The 19,113-nt window shown below is 38.9% G+C and overlaps 1 protein-coding gene across 1 annotated transcript in view; it reads right to left on the reverse strand.

The window, feature by feature from the left end:
* Nucleotides 1-340: 340 nt before the first annotated feature.
* The window catches only part of FRMPD4 (FERM and PDZ domain containing 4), a gene marked incomplete at its 5' end in the record, with an annotated part of 552,900 nt that continues 534,127 nt past the window's right edge, over nucleotides 341-19,113 (reverse strand). Inside the window, one exon of the mRNA XM_053707589.1 lies at nucleotides 341-1,689. Within this exon, the coding sequence (XP_053563564.1) occupies nucleotides 341-1,689 (1,349 nt within the window). The remainder of the gene's footprint in view (nucleotides 1,690-19,113) is intronic.

Below are 19,113 nucleotides of genomic sequence, written 5' to 3' on the forward strand. Positions count from 1 at the left end.
TTTAAAATATTAAATACTGCCTATGTACATTATGTTTCCATTTCCTATTTCTAATGTGACTCAGTAAGGGAGGAAAAGAGGAAGATGCACTTGCATTTAAAATTTAATAGTATATGCCTGTGAACAATGCATGGAAATAACAGTGGCTCATTAGGCAGAAATATACCATGTTCCAGTATATTGCCAATGCCAGCTACTGTTATTTCTCACTTTCCATTGCTTTCAAAATAATAAAAGGTGCTATGAAAAGTAATGGAAGAAATTTACATTGAACTATACATATATGTAACATAAAAGTTTATGTATGGCTTTTAAAGGAAAATTAAGGGAGTGAATTTGTTTACTTGTTTAAAAGCATTTTAAGAGAACGAGTTAGTGTGCTTACAATGGCAGCCATAGTACTTGAATGTCGAGCTAGAAGCCTTACACTGGGATCACTGAATACCTTCATTGATGTTGTTTCCGCTGCTCTCAGCAAACTGATATAGTTCAGTACCACCTCATCTATTTTAGCTATAATTTCATGTTGTTGTGTTTCAGAGTTCATAGCTTTAACTAATTGCATGCAGGCTTCCGTTAAACAACAGAGAATTTGAAAGCTAGAAGTCATAGCTAACAGCATTTCCTCTGGGCCTTTGTCAGCACCGGCCATTTTTTTACAGGCACTTCCTAACTGCCTTGATTCAATAGACAAACGTTGTTTGTATTGAGAGAGCTCAAAGTCATACATTTCCAGACTTGCATCTTCCCCCTTTCCAACATTTGACCTAATCAGGCAGAGTAGCTCATTAGCATCTTTTTGAGCAGCATGGTATCCATCAGGTATTGCATAAACATTTTCTTTTAGTGCATTTATTCTTGCAATTTTTTCCTCAAACTCCATGTCATAAAAAGTAGGTTCAATATGCCCAACCATGGTTTCATTCTCAGAATATTTTGTGGCAATTCTAATAGTGGCCGTTGGTGATTCTATTACTTTAGTCCCACATTCTACTGATAAAAGTGCATCTCCTTCTTTTTGCATATTAGCTGGTGTTTGTGGTAAATACACACATTGTATTTGCTTCATTTCATTATTATTTCCATTTTCAGCCTCTTCACAATCATCATCTTCTTCATCTGCATTATTTGCCCTGTTATGAAAGCAGGAACTAAACGGGCCCCTACATCTCCAATTACTTGCATCCAGCTTCAACAAAGGCAATGATCTAGATTGTTTCTGTACCTTTTGCATAGAACCAGCAGCAGAAACCCTTCTGCTTTCTTTACTTTCACATATAGAACTGTGGGAACAGCTTTTTGATAGCTTTTTACCCAATGGTAGTTCAATTCTCTTTTCTGATCTGGGCAGTCCTGGTTCTGTACCTTCTAGACTCAAACTTATTGAAGCAATTTTCTTGTCTCCTGACTCCATATGTGGGGACCTGGTTATGACACTGCTGCTGCGTCTCAGTGTCTTACTGCTATGGGGCATTCTTAGACTTCCTCCTATACTGTCATTTGAGTGTGGAGCCAACTCTTTGTCACATGCCTGGTTCCCTTGGTGAAAATGATTAGAGTCTTGATTTTGAATTGGCACATTTGACTCGGAGCAAATGTCGGATGCTGATAGAGTGTCACCTTTAGGATGTTTTAAAATAGCTGCAGGCATGCCACCTCCTCTTCTATCTTTTGCAGGTTCTGTGAAAGCTACACTAGGGGTAGTAGGAAAAACAGAGATATTTGTTAAGCATTTTAGAAACATTTATTTATTAAATAATAACAATTTAATGGTAATTTATTGAATTATGCATATTATCTGACAAAGGGCAAGGAAAATAATGTAATGTAAAATCTAACATTGTTTGCACATTGTCTAAGTCTGAATCCATTCAAAACCACCAAAGTAAAAAATAAAAATAATAAAAAAAAATATATATATATATATATATATATATATATATATATATATATGCAGTAGATATATTTAAAGGGACAGTCTACACCATATTTTTTATTGTTTAAAAAGATAGATAATCCCTTTATTACCCATTCACCCATTCCCCAGTTTTGCATAACCAACAGTTATATTAATACACTTCTTACCTCTCTGATTACCTAGTATCTACATCTCTGCAGACTGCCCCCTTATTTCAGTTCTTTTGACAGACTTGCATTTTAGCTAATCAGTGCTGACTCCTAGTTAACTCCATGGACATGAGCACAATGCTATCTATATGACACAGAGGAACTAATGCCCTCTAGTTGTTAAAAACTGTCAAAATGCATTCAGATAAGAGGCAGCGTTCAAGGGCTAAGAAATTAGCTTTCAACTAAGATAACAAGATTAGCAAAATTGATGATAAAAGTAAATTGGAAAGTTGTTTAAAATTACATGCCCTATCTGAATCATGAAATTTATTTTTGATTAGACTGTCTCTTTAAGACAGGCATGGATTCTTCTTTTTTTTTAAAAAAAGGGGTTTTGTCTGGCCACCCTACCCCATATCCCATACATTTGCAGAATAAAAGAGATTGGTACTTTTCAGCAATTAGCTCTCACAATTTGCGGACCATGGCTCTCCCAGTAGGATGCAACCCCAAGTATTCAAGCAAATGCTAAAGCAACAGCTGACTGAGTTTAATCAGAATCACTTTTACTGATGGCAGGTGTATGCTCCAGGCGTGATTTAGGATGTGATTGGTTAGCTGTGTACACAGCTAGAGGCCCAATTAAGACTTATGCAATCAGGGAGTTGTATTTTATTTATTTAAAATTAGACATGTGCGTTTGTCTATTTTGGGCTGATCTGAATGCCACAGATGGTGGCTACAAGCTGTATCCGACAATTTTCATAGCCGGATTTCGCTTGTGATAGTGCAACATGTAATAGATGAATACGTATGTCTATTTAAAATGTTCCTAATAAAGAACTATTTGTTATTTACTCTTTACTATTTGTTTGTTACAAGATCACATTACAAGTGGAAAAAGACTGACGTATACAGTGTTGTTATTTATGTCTTTATATTTAAAAAACCTGCAATTTAATAAGTGCGTGTAGACTTTTTTTAGCCACTGTTTGCAACTTTGTGTCCTGCTTACTACAGACGGACTATACACTAGTAAGTAATCTAGCCCATTTATAAAAATACACTGCTAAAATGTCATCTGTGGCCATTTCATTGTGTCTTGCACATGTGCAACATGAGTCAATCATTCCAAATTGTCATATAATATTTTTTTAAAGATGTCAAAAAGGCCAGTTTGGAACCTTATTAAGTGCCTTTAGGTTTCAAATTCATTAAGTATAAAATGATCTTGAAAACCTGTTGAAAAGTATCAGGAAAATGGATTGTGATCATAAGAAAATTTTGGCTCCATGATAAGTAAAGGGCTTTCTCGAAAAATGAAAACATGTTCTCATCATGTTGATACGAAAAGCTCCCTTTCTGGCCAACAAGCCACTGATAAAAAAAAAATCACCTTTGATACCTTACTTTTTCTTTGGTATCCTGGTTTCTTTGTATCCTTTTTTGAAAGTAGACAGTTAGGCTCAGGAGTGTGCACTTGTATGGTATGCTATGCACTCTTGAGCAGCTATATATAACACTGTTAAAGGTATCCTTACAAGACTACTAATTATTAAAATGTGTGCACTCTATCTAGATCACAAACAAAAACAATTTTGGTGCTAGCAGTCATAACGAAATATTAAATGAATAAATAAGAGAGTAGTCACAGCTAAAAAGTAGATGCTGTGAAAAAGAATGACAAGGCAGCACTCAAATTGCATAAATAACAAGTGGTTTATTAGGTAAACCTACACATGTCAAAAACAAAATTCCCAAAACCCTTAATTACAATAAAAGGAGTGACTATTGAACCCAGGCCTGGTTAGTACTTTATCTGACACACTACCGTAAAACTGCGGTTATTACAAGTGATTGTTCGAAGTATATAGCATATCTTAAACTATGCGCTGTTACAAACAAACAATGTGTGAAAGATAAACTGTTGCAACATAATTCAAAAGAGACACAGATTAACAAATGTCCGTTTTAACAGAGCACTTAGTGTGAATCACACGCTCTGTAAATGAAATGTGTAACAAAGAAGCAGTTCCAGCATTACTGATTGGAAAACCAACTGTTATAGATTTACTGAGCAAACAGTCTCACCACATTCGCGGTACAAAGTTCCAGTATTCGCTCCAACACTAGCTTGTATAATTACCACTTGATCACTCCAAGCTTTGCATATTTCTCATGCCGGATCCTGGTAATTCTCCAAACAAAGCGATTTGTGTTAAGGCTCCATTACGGTTTTAATGCCTCCTTGTATTTACAAAACCGGAACTTCCATTCAAGACTGCTGCATGCTTGTCAGTTGTTAGAACCACATCATAGTAACTCTGTATGCTTTGGACCAGCTGCCAGGGACTTAGCACTCCACTTCAAACAGTTGTCGCTTCACAAAAACGTCAGGCATGACGCGTTTCGCCCCTCCCCTTAGTGGGCTGACTTTAGGGCTTCATCGGATGCTTATCTGTGGTGATAACACCCCTTTTATAGCTCAATAGCTAATTTAAATATTTAATTGATGACAGTTTTAGCACCATATTGCAACCTCATATTCAAAGATAAACAAAAACTTTTAATTGCACAAACATCATATTTGTTAAATAATTACATGTTATGCAACATATATTTGGGTTTTTCTTTTTCATTCTGGGATGGCAAAATCAGAACTACACAATTTATCTACCATTGCAATTTTTACATCTCAAAACTTTTAATTATCTTTTAGGCTAGACTAATGACTATTATATACACAACTGAAATAATGTAAGTATAGAGATACCAAAGGCTCTTTAGCATTTGTCCCCTACTAGGGAAAAGTTCTACAGAAAGCATGAGAAATCTATTTTTTCATTAAGGCCATTTGGAGCCAGAGTATTTAGTCGATAAATCCATCGGGATTCATTCCTTAATAGCATATTATCAACATCACCACCACGGCGGTGCTGTTTTATGTGCTGAATGCCAGTTACTTTCATAATAGTAAAATCAGAATTATGATATAATTCAAAGTGTCTGGCCACTGGGCTATCCTGCTCTTTGTTCTTAATGTCATCCCTATGCTCTCTTATGATCACAATCCATTTTCCTGATACTTTTCAACAGGTTTTCAAGACCATTTTATACTTAATGAATTTGAAATATGCAAAGCTTGGAGTGATCAAGTGGTAATTATACAAGCTAGTGTTGGAGCGAATACTGGAACTTTGTACCGCGAATGTGGTGAGACTGTTTGCTCAGTAAATCTATAACAGTTGGTTTTCCAATCAGTAACCCTGGAACTGCTTCTTTGTAACACATTTCATTTATAGAGCGTGTGATTCACACTAAGTGCTCTGTTAAAACGGACATTTGTTAATCTGTGTCTCTTTTGAATTATGTTGCAACAGTTTATCTTTCACACATTGTTTGTTTGTAACAGCGCATAGTTTAAGATATGCTATATACTTAGAACAATCACTTGTAATAACCGCAGTTTTACGGTAGTGTGTCAGATAAAGTACTAACCAGGCCTGGGTTCAATAGTCACTCCTTTTATTGTAATTAAGGGTTTTGGGAATTTTGTTTTTGACATGTGTAGGTTTACCTAATAAACCACTTGTTATTTATGCAATTTGAGTGCTGCCTTGTCATTCTTTTTCACAGCATCTACTTTTTAGCTGTGACTACTCTCTTATTTATTCATTTAATATTTCGTTATGACTGCTAGCACCAAAATTGTTTTTGTTTGTGATCTAGATAGCGTGCACACATTTTAATAATTAGTAATTTGGACATATGCAGCTGATTTAATGCTGTTTCAGTTGAGCACCTATCTTTGATTACGAACCGAGTGGAGTTTATTTATTATTTGGTATCCTCCATATTGTCAAGAACGCTGTTGTTTTTTCATTCTGGGGTGACAAAATGGCATTTAAAATTACTGATGAAAGATGGCAAAGTGATGTGAGTGAAGCTTTTAAAGCCACAATTATCATTGATGAGCAAAACATTGATGAAAAAAGTGAAGATGTGTTCACAGCATTTAAACTATATAAAGCTAAAGCTATTAAAGAATTGAAACTTAAATGGGAGATTGCTAGCCTTGAGAACTATGTTAGAGAAAAACTAATACCAAGAGGTCTAAGGATTAAACTGGACCCTGGCATTAGTTTAAGAGGACCAAATGCTGATAATGAATTTGTTGCAAAATGGAATGCAATTCTAACTAAATGTACAATTGAACTGATGGAATTAATGATATCAGAGGATAAAATGAAGTTATAAGAAAGTAAGATTGAAGTAGAAAAGGCATATATAGCTGTAAATATTTTTTCTGTAGATCCAGCTTTTGAAAAACTAAATAAAGAGATTCAAAGGAATCTAGATAAATTACAAAATGAAGTGAAATTCAGAAAGAGGAAAAAATTAATGAGAGATCAGGATGATGAAAGGAAAAACAAGATCTATATCTACAGAAACAGTAATAACAGCAGGTTTTCATATGACTCAGGGACTGACAACTCAGACAATGAGCAAAATGAAATTGTGGTGGGCTCTTCTTCAGACCTGCCCCCTTTAGGCGGAAAACAAGGAGGGGGGGGCAGGAGAAAGAGAGGGAGGTGGACGCTCTTCAAACAGGAGAAGAGGTGGTGGGAGGTACAAGAACAACAGAGGTACACGGATGTTAACCAGGAATCAGAGGGTATAACCTCTATTCTTGGCTCACATAGGTCTGGGGGTGTTGACACCCTCAGGGTTGTGAACTTATCTTCCGTTCCCCTTTCCCTCACACAAATGTCACTGCTAAGTAAAGGTTTGTCGTTCTGTCCATCGGCACATCTGGATAAATTTGAATTCATAAAAGATCTTAATTTATTTGCCAGGAAGTTGGTACTTAAAAAAGTGATGAATAGAAAAATGGGTCCGGATGTGCCTCTGGACAGAAGTGACAAACCTGCCCTGGATGATTTACTGTCACTCTTAGAGGAGCAAAATGAGGATGTTGATATTACTCAACACCCTAAAAAATCCAATTTTAGACCGACTTCAAAATACATGCCCCCACTCTCAACAGCTCCAGAGATTCAAAACTTTGTAAGATGCGTTGAAAGAGAGATTGGGGATCTACAAGGATGTGAAGTTGTTCAGGATAATTTGAGTTTAGATGAGAGAAGGTCTCTCAAAGAATTACTCAATAGTAAGGGACTCATTTTTAAATCATCCGACAAGGGTGGTAATTTGGTGGTCATGAATGATCATGACTATGTGACAGAAATCCAGAGGCAATTATCTAATACTATGCAGTATGAATTGACAAACAGAACTGCATTTGACACATCTTGTAATGAGCTTTTGTTTATTCTCAATGATGCTTTGAGAGAGGGGCTAATAACAACTAAAGAACATGCATTCATGTTCAAAAAGTTTCCAATTGTGCCAACCTTTTACTGCATCCCTAAGCTGCACAAAAGCATGAGCAAACCGCACGGACGACCAATTATCTCGGGCATAGGGGGGCCTATGGAAGGAGCGAGTAGATATATAGACTACTTTATGAGACCCTTCCTGAGTTCATTGCCCTCCTATGTCCAGGATACTTCGGATGTCCTTAGGAAATTAGATGGCATTGACGTTGATGAAGACACATGGTTAGTGACCCTTGATGTCGAGTCGTTATACTCCTCGATCCCCCATAATGTCGGAATCAGAGCAACCAGATATTTTCTTGAACAAAGAGGGCATGATTTTCAAAAACATACTGATTTTGTAATCTCTTTGTTACAACTCATATTGAACAATAATATATTCCAATTTGATGGAAGATATTATAGACAGCTCCAAGGCACGGCCATGGGTGCCACATGTGCCCCCACATATGCCTGTTTACATCTAGGCTTATGGGAGGCACGAGAGGTTTTTTCGTGTTTTGAATACCTAGTGGAGGCACATGTGGCACTCTGGCTCCGCTATGTGGATGATATTCTACTCCTGTGGCGGGGCAGCAAAGAGTTGTTAGAAAATTTCTTGAGTATTTTGAACACTGACAATGGGTACAACATCTTTCTTACATGTGAAATGAGTAAAGATGAAGCAACTTTCTTAGATCTATCAATTAGGAAAGAAGGTAGACATCTAACCACTAGGGTCCATCGTAAATCAACGGCCACTAATAGCCTTTTACATGCTACTAGCCACCATCCTGAATGCCTAAAAACTGGCATTCCAGTTGGCCAATTCCTTCGGTTGAGAAGGAATTGTTCCGACTTAGAGGAGTTTGAATCACAGGCCAAAGACATGTTGTCTAGGTTCCTTGAAAGAGGATATTCTAAGAAACAGGTTAAAAGGGCCTGGACAAGGGCTAGGAATTGCATAAGAAATGATCTGCTCTATAAACATAATGCAGTTAAAAGGAATGGTGATAAGGTATGCCTCATAACTAAGTACAACGCACATTGGGGCAAACTTAGAGACATAATGAATAAATATTGGCACATGTTGACTATTGACACTGAACTGAAAGACTATGTAGGAGACTTCCCTTTGTTGACAGCACGTAGAGCTGATAGTCTTAAGGATAAGCTTGTTAGAAGTGAATACACAAGAGAACCGAAAACCAATTGGTTAAGCACAAGAGGCAAATGGCAAGGCTGTAGCCCTTGTGGGCATTGTGTGTATTGCAGGTTTATACAAAAAACATGTAAATTTGAAACTTTAACAGGTAGACAATACAATATAAAAGAGTGGATAACCTGCAACACTACAGGTGTCATTTACCTCTTGCATTGCTCATGCCCCCTATTTTACATAGGGAAAACTAAGCGTGATCTGAAAGATCGAGTCAGAGAGCATAGGGATGACATTAAGAACAAAGAGCAGGATAGCCCAGTGGCCAGACACTTTGAATTATATCATAATTCTGATTTTACTATTATGAAAGTAACTGGCATTCAGCACATAAAACAGCACCGCCGTGGTGGTGATGTTGATAATATGCTATTAAGGAATGAATCCCGATGGATTTATCGACTAAATACTCTGGCTCCAAATGGCCTTAATGAAAAAATAGATTTCTCATGCTTTCTGTAGAACTTTTCCCTAGTAGGGGACAAATGCTAAAGAGCCTTTGGTATCTCTATACTTACATTATTTCAGTTGTGTATATAATAGTCATTAGTCTAGCCTAAAAGATAATTAAAAGTTTTGAGATGTAAAAATTGCAATGGTAGATAAATTGTGTAGTTCTGATTTTGCCATCCCAGAATGAAAAAGAAAAACCCAAATATATGTTGCATAACATGTAATTATTTAACAAATATGATGTTTGTGCAATTAAAAGTTTTTGTTTATCTTTGAATATGAGGTTGCAATATGGTGCTAAAACTGTCATCAATTAAATATTTAAATTAGCTATTGAGCTATAAAAGGGGTGTTATCACCACAGATAAGCATCCAATGAAGCCCTAAAGTCAGCCCACTAAGGGGAGGGGCGAAACGCGTCATGCCTGACGTTTTTGTGAAGCGGCAACTGTTTGAAGTGGAGTGCTAAGTCCCTGGCAGCTGGTCCAAAGCATACAGAGTTACTATGATGTGGTTCTAACAACTGACAAGCATGCAGCAGTCTTGAATGGAAGTTCCGGTTTTGTAAATACAAGGAGGCATTAAAACCGTAATGGAGCCTTAACACAAATCGCTTTGTTTGGAGAATTACCAGGATCCGGCATGAGAAATATGCAAAGCTTGGAGTGATCAAGTGGTAATTATACAAGCTAGTGTTGGAGCGAATACTGGAACTTTGTACCGCGAATGTGGTGAGACTGTTTGCTCAGTAAATCTATAACAGTTGGTTTTCCAATCAGTAACGCTGGAACTGCTTCTTTGTAACACATTTCATTTACAGAGCATGTGATTCACACTAAGTGCTCTGTTAAAATGGACATTTGTTAATCTGTGTCTCTTTTGAATTATGTTGCAACAGTTTATCTTTCACACATTGTTTGTTTGTAACAGCGCATAGTTTAAGATATGCTATATACTTCGAACAATCACTTGTAATAACCACAGTTTTACGGTAGTGTGTCAGATAAAGTACTAACCAGGCCTGGGTTCAATAGTCACTCCTTTTATTGTAATTAAGGGTTTTGGGAATTTTGTTTTTGACATGTGTAGGTTTACCTAATAAACCACTTGTTATTTATGCAATTTGAGTGCTGCCTTGTCATTCTTTTTCACAGCATCTACTTTTTAGCTGTGACTACTCTCTTATTTATTCATTTAATATCCTTACAAGACTGTTGTCATAGTCTGCTCCAGACTCATGCATGCTACTAAGCTTACCTAGATATACACTTAAAAAAGTAAATTTAAAAATAAGATTAAATTGAAAACATTTTTTTTTTAACTATTCAAATAAAGAAAGAAAAAAATTGTTCATTTATTAAAAAGACTAATATATGTCCAGAGTTCAAGGGTTTCACTCCCCTCAAAAAATTGCTATCACTTATATGAAATCCTTTGTATTTAAATGGTTATAGTAATTATAAATAGAAATTACATCTTATATTTTATTAACCCCTTAACAACCATCCATATACATTGTACATTGTTGGTCTTTCAATGGGACTTGTTTTTGTGTGGTTTCGCTGCAGGAGGAGGGAAGTCATAATATTGGGGTCTTGCCACAGGAGGGCGAGATATATGCGGTGGGTTCAAAGCACCTCGATTGGGCAAGGTATGACGTGTTAGCAACTGATATGTGGCTGGATAATCCTTAAATATGTTTAACCGAGTTAGTGAAATTAGGTTAATATTGACATTTATTACATGTATATAAAGGTACAATAAAACAAAAATGTGGATCCACACTAACAAATACTTTTAAAACCAAAACTATTAAAACTCCTTAAAATTGTAATGTGTGAGGTGTTGGCTCACATTCCTAGTGAGATGGGTTTGAGGGTGTTTATCTGACAACGCCCAACTACCTCCCACTTGTGAGAGGAATTGTTCTGATGGGTGTCAGAAACCTCCACAGTGAGTGAATCAGCTTGTATTTGATTGTTCTGTGGTCACGGCTGACACATCTAATGATGCTAAATATGAGCTGCTCAAATATAATGGGTGACAAACCTATCTAAATGAACACCCTAATGTTGATGTCTTGTGCTATATAAATGACGTGTGAATCTAGTGTGCTGGTCTTAGAATGGTTGATAATTTGTGGCAAAATCCACAAAGGTAGTGATACTGTGCGTGGGTCAATTTAAATATCAAAAACAAAATTTATGCTTACCTGATAAATTTCTTTCTCTTGTGGTGTATCCAGTCCACGGGTTCATCCATTACTTGTGGGATATTCTCCTTCCCAACAGGAAGTTGCAAGAGGACACCCACAGCAGAGCTGTCTATATAGCTCATCCCCTAACTGCTACTCCCAGTCATTGACCGAAGACAAGCAAGAAAAAAGGAGAAACTATAGGGTTCAGTGGTGACTGTAGTTTAAAAATAAAAAACACCTGCCTTAAAGTGACAGGGCGGGCCGTGGACTGGATACACCACAAGAGAAAGAAATTTATCAGGTAAGCATAAATTTTGTTTTCTCTTGTAAGGTGTATCCAGTCCACGGGTTCATCCATTACTTGTGGGATACCAATACCAAAGCTTTAGGACACGGATGAAGGGAGGGACAAGGCAGGAACTTAAACAGAAGGCACCACTGCCTGCAAGACCTTTCTCCCAAAAATAGCCTCCGAGGAAGCAAAAGTATCAAATTTGTAGAATTTAGAAAAAGTATGAAGTGAAGACCAAGTCACCGCCTTACAAATCTGTTCAACAGAGGCCTCATTTTTAAAAGCCCATGTGGAAGCTACCGCTCTAGTGGAATGAGCTGCAATTCTTTCAGGAGGCTGCTGGCCAGCAGTCTCATAAGCTAAACGGATTATGCTTCTCAGCCAAAAAGAAAGAGAAGATGCCAAAGCTTTTAGGCCTCTCCTCTGTCCAGAGTAGACAAAAAACAATGCAGATGTTTGACGAAAATCCTTAGTAGCTTGTAAATAAAACTTTAAAGCACAAACCACGTCAAGATTGTGTAATAGACGTTCCTTCTTTGAAGAAGGATTAGGACACAGCGACGGAACAATAATCTCCTGATTGATATTCTTATTAGATACCACCTTAGGAAGAAACCCAGGTTTGGTACGCAAAACTACCTTATCTGCATGGAAGATCAGATAAGGGGAATCACACTGTAAGGCAGATAACTCTGAAACTCTTTGAGCCGAAGAGATAGCTACCAAAAACAGAACTTTCCAAGATAAAAGCTTGATATCTATGGAATGCAGAGGTTCAAACGGAACCCCTTGAAGAACTTTAAGAACTAAATTTAAACTCCATGGCGGAGCAACAGGTTTAAACACAGGCTTGATTCTAACTAAAGCCTGACAAAACGCCTGAACGTCTAGAACATCTGCCAGACGCTTGTGCAGAAGAATAGACAGAGCAGAAATCTGTCCCTTTAAGGAACTAGCTGACAATCCCTTCTCCAATCCTTCTTGGAGAAAGGATAATATCCTAGGAATCCTGACTTTACTCCATGAGTAACCCTTGGATTCACACCAATGAAGATATTTACACCATATCTTATGATAGATATTCCTGGTGACAGGCTTTCGAGTCTGAATTAAGGCATCAATGACCGACTCAGAGAAATTACGTTTTGATAAAATCAAGCGTTCAATCTCCAAGCAGTCAGCCGCAGGGAAATTAGATTTGGATGCTTGAATGGACCTTGGAGTAGAAGGTCCTGCCTCAGTGGCAGAGTCCATGGTGGAAGGGATGACATGTCCACCAGATCTGCATACCAAGTCCTGCGTGGCCACGCAGGTGCTATCAAAATCACCGAAGCTCTCTCCTGCTTGATCTTGGCAATCAAACGAGGGAGGAGAGGAAATGGTGGGAACACATAAGCCAGGCTGAAGGACCAGGGCACTGCTAGAGCATCTATCAGCGCTGCCTGGGGATCCCTTGACCTGGACCCATAACAAGGAAGCTTGGCATTCTGACGAGACACCATCAGATCCAGTTCTGGTTTGCCGCATAGTTGAATCAGCTGGGCAAATACCTCCGGATGGAGCTCCCACTCCCCCGGATGAAAAGTCTACCGACTTAGAAAATCTGCCTCCCAGTTCTCTACTCCTGGGATATGGATAGCTGAGAGATAGCAAGAGTGAATCTCTGCCCATAGAATTATCTTTGAAACCTCCAACATTGCCAGGGGGCTTCTTGTTCCCCCCTGATAGTTGATATAGGCTACAGTCGTGATATTGTCCGACTGAAATCTGATGAACCTGACCGCAGCTAGTTGAGGCCAAGCCTGAAGAGCATTGATCCAGATTTAGCAGAGGGAACAAATCTGTGTAGTCCCCATTCCACTGATTGAGCATGCAAAGTTGCAGTGGTCTGAGATGTAGGCGGGCACATGGAACTATGTCCATTGCCACTACCATTAGGCCAATTACTTCCATACACTGAGCCACTGATGGCTGAGAAGTGGAATGAAGAGCACGGCAGGAAGTTAGAAGCTTTGATAACCTGACCTCTGTCAGAAATTTTTTAATTTCTACTGAATCTATCAGTGTTCCTAGGAAGGAAACTCTTGTGAAAGGGGAGAGAGAACTCTTTTCTTTGTTCACCTTCCACCCGTGAGACCTCAGAAAGGCCAGAACAATGTCCATATGGGACTTGGCAATTTGAAAAGTCGACGCCTGTATCAGAATGTCGTCTAGGTAAGGAGCCACCGCTATGCCCCGTGGCCTTAGAACTGCCAGTAGGGACCCTAGAACCTTTGTAAAGATTCTTGGTGCCATGGCTAACCCGAAGGGAAGAGCCACCAACTGGTAATGCCTGTCTAAAAAGGCGAACCTGAGGAACTGATGATGATTTCTGTGAATCGGAATGTGGAGATAAGCATCCTTTAAGTCCACAGTAGTCATTTATTGACCCTCCTGGATCATAGGGAGGATGGTTCGGATAGTCTCCATCTTGAAGGATGGAACCCTGAGAAATTTGTTTAGGATCTTGAGATCCAAGATTGGTCTGAAAGTTCCCTCTTTTTTGGGAACTATAAACAGATTTGAATAGAATGCCTCTCTCTTTATCTGGTTTACAGATAATTGTGAGAGATGAAATCTCCCCTTTGGAGATGAAGCTTTGAAGTCCAGAAGATCCCCTGGGAAACAATCTCTAATGCCCAGGGATCCTGGACATCTCTTGCCCAAGCTTGGGCGAAGAGAGAAAGTCTGCCCCCTACTAGATCCGGTCCCGGATCGGGGGCTACTCCTTCATGCTGACTTAGAGGCGGCAGCAGGTTTTTTGGCCTGCTTCCCCTTGTTCCAAGCCTGGTTCGGTCTCCAGACTGGTTTGGACTGGGTGAAATTTCCCTCTTGTTTTGCATTAGAGGAAGCTAAAGCTGCGCCACTTTTGAAGTTTCAAAATGAACGAAAAATATTCTGTTTGGTCCTTAATTTATTGGACCTATCCTGAGGAAGGGCGTGACCTTTTCCTCCAGTAATATCAGAAATGATCTCCTTCAGGCCCGGCCCGAAAAGGGTCTGTCCTTTGAAGGGGATGTTAAGAAGCTTAGACTTTGAAGTAATGTCTGCTGACCAGGACTTAAGCCATAGTGCCCTGCGCGCCAGAATGGCAAAACCTCAATTCTTAGCTGTTAGTTTGGTCAGATGATAAAAGGCGTCAGAAATAAAGGAATTAGCTAACTTGAGAGCTTTAATCCTGTCTAAAATATCATCTCCACCTGTAGAGCCTCCTCAATAGACTCAAACCAAAAAGCCGCTGCAGCAGTAACTGGGGCAATGCATGCAAGAGGCTGGAAAATAAAACCTTGATGGATAAAAATTTTCTTAAGTAGACCCTCCAATTTTTTATCCATAGGCTCTAAGAAAGCACAACTGTCCTTGACGGGGATAGTTGTACGCTTAGCTAGGGTAGAAACAGCACCCTCCACCTTAGGGACTGTCTGCCACGAGTCCCGTATAGCGACACCTATGGGAAACATCTTTTTAAAAGCAGGAGGGGGAGAGAACGGAACACCTGGTCTATCCCATTCCTTAGTAATAATTTCCGAAAACCTCTTAGGGACTGGAAAGACATCAGTGTAAACAGGCACTGCAAAGTATTTGTCCATTTTACACAATTTCTCTGGAACTACAATGGGGTCACAGTCATCCAGAGTCACTAAAACCTCCCTGAGCAATAAGCGGAGGTGTTCAAGCTTAAATTTAAAGGCTGTCATTTCAGAATCGGACTGAAGTAACGTCTTCCCTGAATCTGAAATCTCACCCTCAGATAGCAACTCCCTTGCCACGGCTTCGGAGCATTGTGAGGGTATATCGGACATAGCTACTAAAGCGTCAGAAAGCTCTGTATTTGTTCTAGCCCCAGAGCTGTCTCGCTTTCCCTGTAACCCTAGCAGTTTGGACAATACCTCTGTGAGGGTATTAGTCATAACTGCCGCCATGTCTTCTAAGGTAAACGCATTGGACGCGCTAGATGTACTTGGCGTCACTTGAGCGGGAGTTATAGGTTCTGACACGTGGGGAGAGCTAGATGGCATAACCTCCCTTTTTTCAGTCTGAGAAACCTCTGGTGATAAATCTTTAAATGCCATAATATGGTCTTTATAATTTATAGAAATTTCAGTACATTTGGTACACATTCTAAGAGGGGGTTCCACAATGGCTTCTAAACATATTGAACAAGGAGTTTCCTCTATGTCAGACATGTTTAACAGACTAGTAATGAGACCAGCAAGCTTGGAAAACACTTTAATAAATGTGAAACAGCAATTAAACAAAAACGGTATTGTGCCTTTAAGAGAAAAAAACTATCACATAAACTGCAAACAATGTTAAAAAGTAGTAAACTCTTCGAAATTTTTACAGTGTGTATAAGGGACTAAAGCAGCATTGCACCCACTTGCAAATGGATGATTAACCCTTTAGGCCCTAAACCGGATTTGAAAAACGTTAAAAAACGTTAAGAAACAGTTAAACACCTTGCCACAGCTCTGCTGTGGCTCCTACCTGCCCTCAAATACGATTTAGGGAAGAAATAAGCCCTCTATAGTGGTCCTCAAATGCTAGAGGACTCCTTTAGGGAAGCTGGATGTCTCAGTCTGAATAAAAACTGTGCATCTAGAGAGCGAAAATAGGCCCCTCCCACCATGCACTCGATGTCAGAGGGCCTTAAGAAAATACTACTAGGAGTATCTGACTAGCCATGTGGAAACTAGGACCCAATAAACGATTTATCACCCTCAGAGAAAAAACGTTTTTTTCTATATAACATGTAAACGTTTTGTCACTAAGAAATATGAGTATTAACATGAATATTACCCTTTTTTGTAAGCATGATCCCAGTCATTGTTAAATCACTGCATCAGGCTTACCTCAATTATACAGGGAGTGCAGAATTATTAGGCAAGTTGTATTTTTGAGGATTAATTTTATTATTGAACAACAACCATGTTCTCAATGAACCCAAAAAACTCATTAATATCAAAGCTGAATAGTTTTGGAAGTAGTTTTTAGTTTGTTTTTAGTTATAGCTATTTTAGGGGGATATCTGTGTGTGCAGGTGACTATTACTGTGCATAATTATTAGGCAACTTAACAAAAAACAAATATATACCCATTTCAATTATTTATTTTTATCAGTGAAACCAATATAACATCTCAACATTCACAAATATACATTTCTGACATTCAAAAACAAAACAAAAACAAATCAGTGACCAATATAGCCACCTTTCTTTGCAAGGACACTCAAAAGCCTGCCATCCATGGATTCTGTCAGTGTTTTGATCTGTTCACCATCAACATTGCGTGCAGCAGCAACCACAGCCTCCCAGGCACTGTTCAGAGAGGTGTACTGTTTTCCCTCCTTGTAAATCTCACATTTGATGATGGACCACAGGTTCTCAATGGGGTTCAGATCAGGTGAACAAGGAGGCCATGTCATTAGATTTTCTTCTTTTATACCCTTTCTTGCCAGCCACGCTATGGAGTACTTGGACGCATGTGATGGAGCATTGTCCTGCATGAAAATCATGTTTTTCTTGAAGGATGCAGACTTCTTCCTGTACCACTGCTTGAAGAAGGTGTCTTCCAGAAACTGGCAGTAGGACTGGGAATTGAGCTTGACTCCATCCTCAACCCGAAAAGGCCCCACAAGCTCATCTTTGATGATACCAGCCCAAACCAGTACTCCACCTCCACCTTGCTGGCGTCTGAGTCGGACTGGAGCTCTCTGCCCTTTACCAATCCAGCCACGGGCCCATCCATCTGGCCCATCAAGACTCACTCTCATTTCATCAGTCCATAAAACCTTAGAAAAATCAGTCTAGAGATATTTCTTGGCCCAGTCTTGACGTTTCAGCTTGTGTGTCTTGTTCAGTGGTGGTCGTCTTGCAGCCTTTCTTACCTTGGCCATGTCTCTGAGTATTGCACACCTTGTGCTTTTGGGCACTCCAGTGATGTTGCAGCTCTGAAATATGGCCAAACTGGTGGCAAGTGGCATCTTGGCAGCTGCACGCTTGACTTTTCTCAGTTCATGGGCAGTTATTTTGCGCCTTGGTTTTTCCACACGCTTCTTGCGACCCTGTTGACTATTTTGAATGAAACGCTTGATTGTTCGATGATCACGCTTCAGAAGCTTTGCAATTTTAAGAGTGCTGCATCCCTCTGCAAGATATCTCACTATTTTTTACTTTTCTGAGCCTGTCAAGTCCTTCTTTTGACCCATTTTGCCAAAGGAAAGGAAGTTGCCTAATAATTATGCACACCTGATATAGGGTGTTGATGTCATTAGACCACACCCCTTTTCATTACAGAGATGCACATCACCTAATATGCTTTATTGGTAGTAGGCTTTCGAGCCTATACAGCTTGGAGTAAGACAACATGCATAAAGAGGATGATGTGGTCAAAATACTCATTTGCCTAATAATTCTGCACTCCCTGTACAAGGCTCTTTCAGCATTTTCTAGATCTTATCATCTCTCTAGAAATAAATATACTGAACATACCTCAAGGCAGGTAATCTGCAAACCGTTCCCCCAACTGAAGTCTTTCCCATACTCTTCAGTTATGTGTGAGAACAGCAATGGACCTTAGTTACAAACCGCTAAGATCATCAACCTCCAGGCAGATTCTTTTTCTAATTTCTTCCTGCGAGTAAAACAGTACGATGCTGGTACCGTTTAAAAATAACAAACTCTTGATTGAAGGTAAAAACTACACTAAATCACCACATATCTCTTGATACTTCCTATCTTGTTGAGAATTGCAAGAGAATGACTGGGAGTGGCAGTTAGGGGAGGAGCTATATAGACAGCTCTGCTGTGGGTGTCCTCTTGCAGCTTCCTGTTGGAAAGGAGAATATCCCACAAGTAATGGATGAACCTGTGGACTGGATACACCTTACAAGAGAAATGGCAATTCTAAATCAAAAAGTCAATTCGAAATCATAAAGTTTGATGGAGAAAAAATGTGGTGAAAAAATGGTGCAAAAAACTACAACAATAAGAAAAAGTTGAAAAATTGAAAAATAAGGCAAAAAGTGAAATAAAAAGCACAATGAAGCAAAAGTTGAAAAATGAAAATACCATACTTGTTTTCCTGGTGGTGAGAGGTCTGCTGTGAAGATCTTTTATTGATCCTATCTCTTTATAATCCAATTTGAATCCTATTGTGATATCCTTTGAAATCATGTGATTATAATCAGAGAAGATGCAGGCTTTCTCCATTATTTTTTCTCCATTAACACCAGGATCAATAACTTTATGATTTTTAATTGACTTTTTGATTTAGAATTGCCATTTTGATATTTGAATTGACCCCCGCACACTATCACTACCTTTGTGGATTTTGCCACAAATTATCAACCATTCTAAGACACCAGCACACCAGATTCACACGTCATTTATATAGCACAAGACATCAACATTAGGGTGTTCATTTAGATAGGTTTGTCACCCATTATATTTGAGCAACTCAAATT

The sequence above is a fragment of the Bombina bombina genome, chromosome 3, assembly GCF_027579735.1.
Source record: "Bombina bombina isolate aBomBom1 chromosome 3, aBomBom1.pri, whole genome shotgun sequence".
Lineage (NCBI taxonomy): Eukaryota > Metazoa > Chordata > Amphibia > Anura > Bombinatoridae > Bombina > Bombina bombina.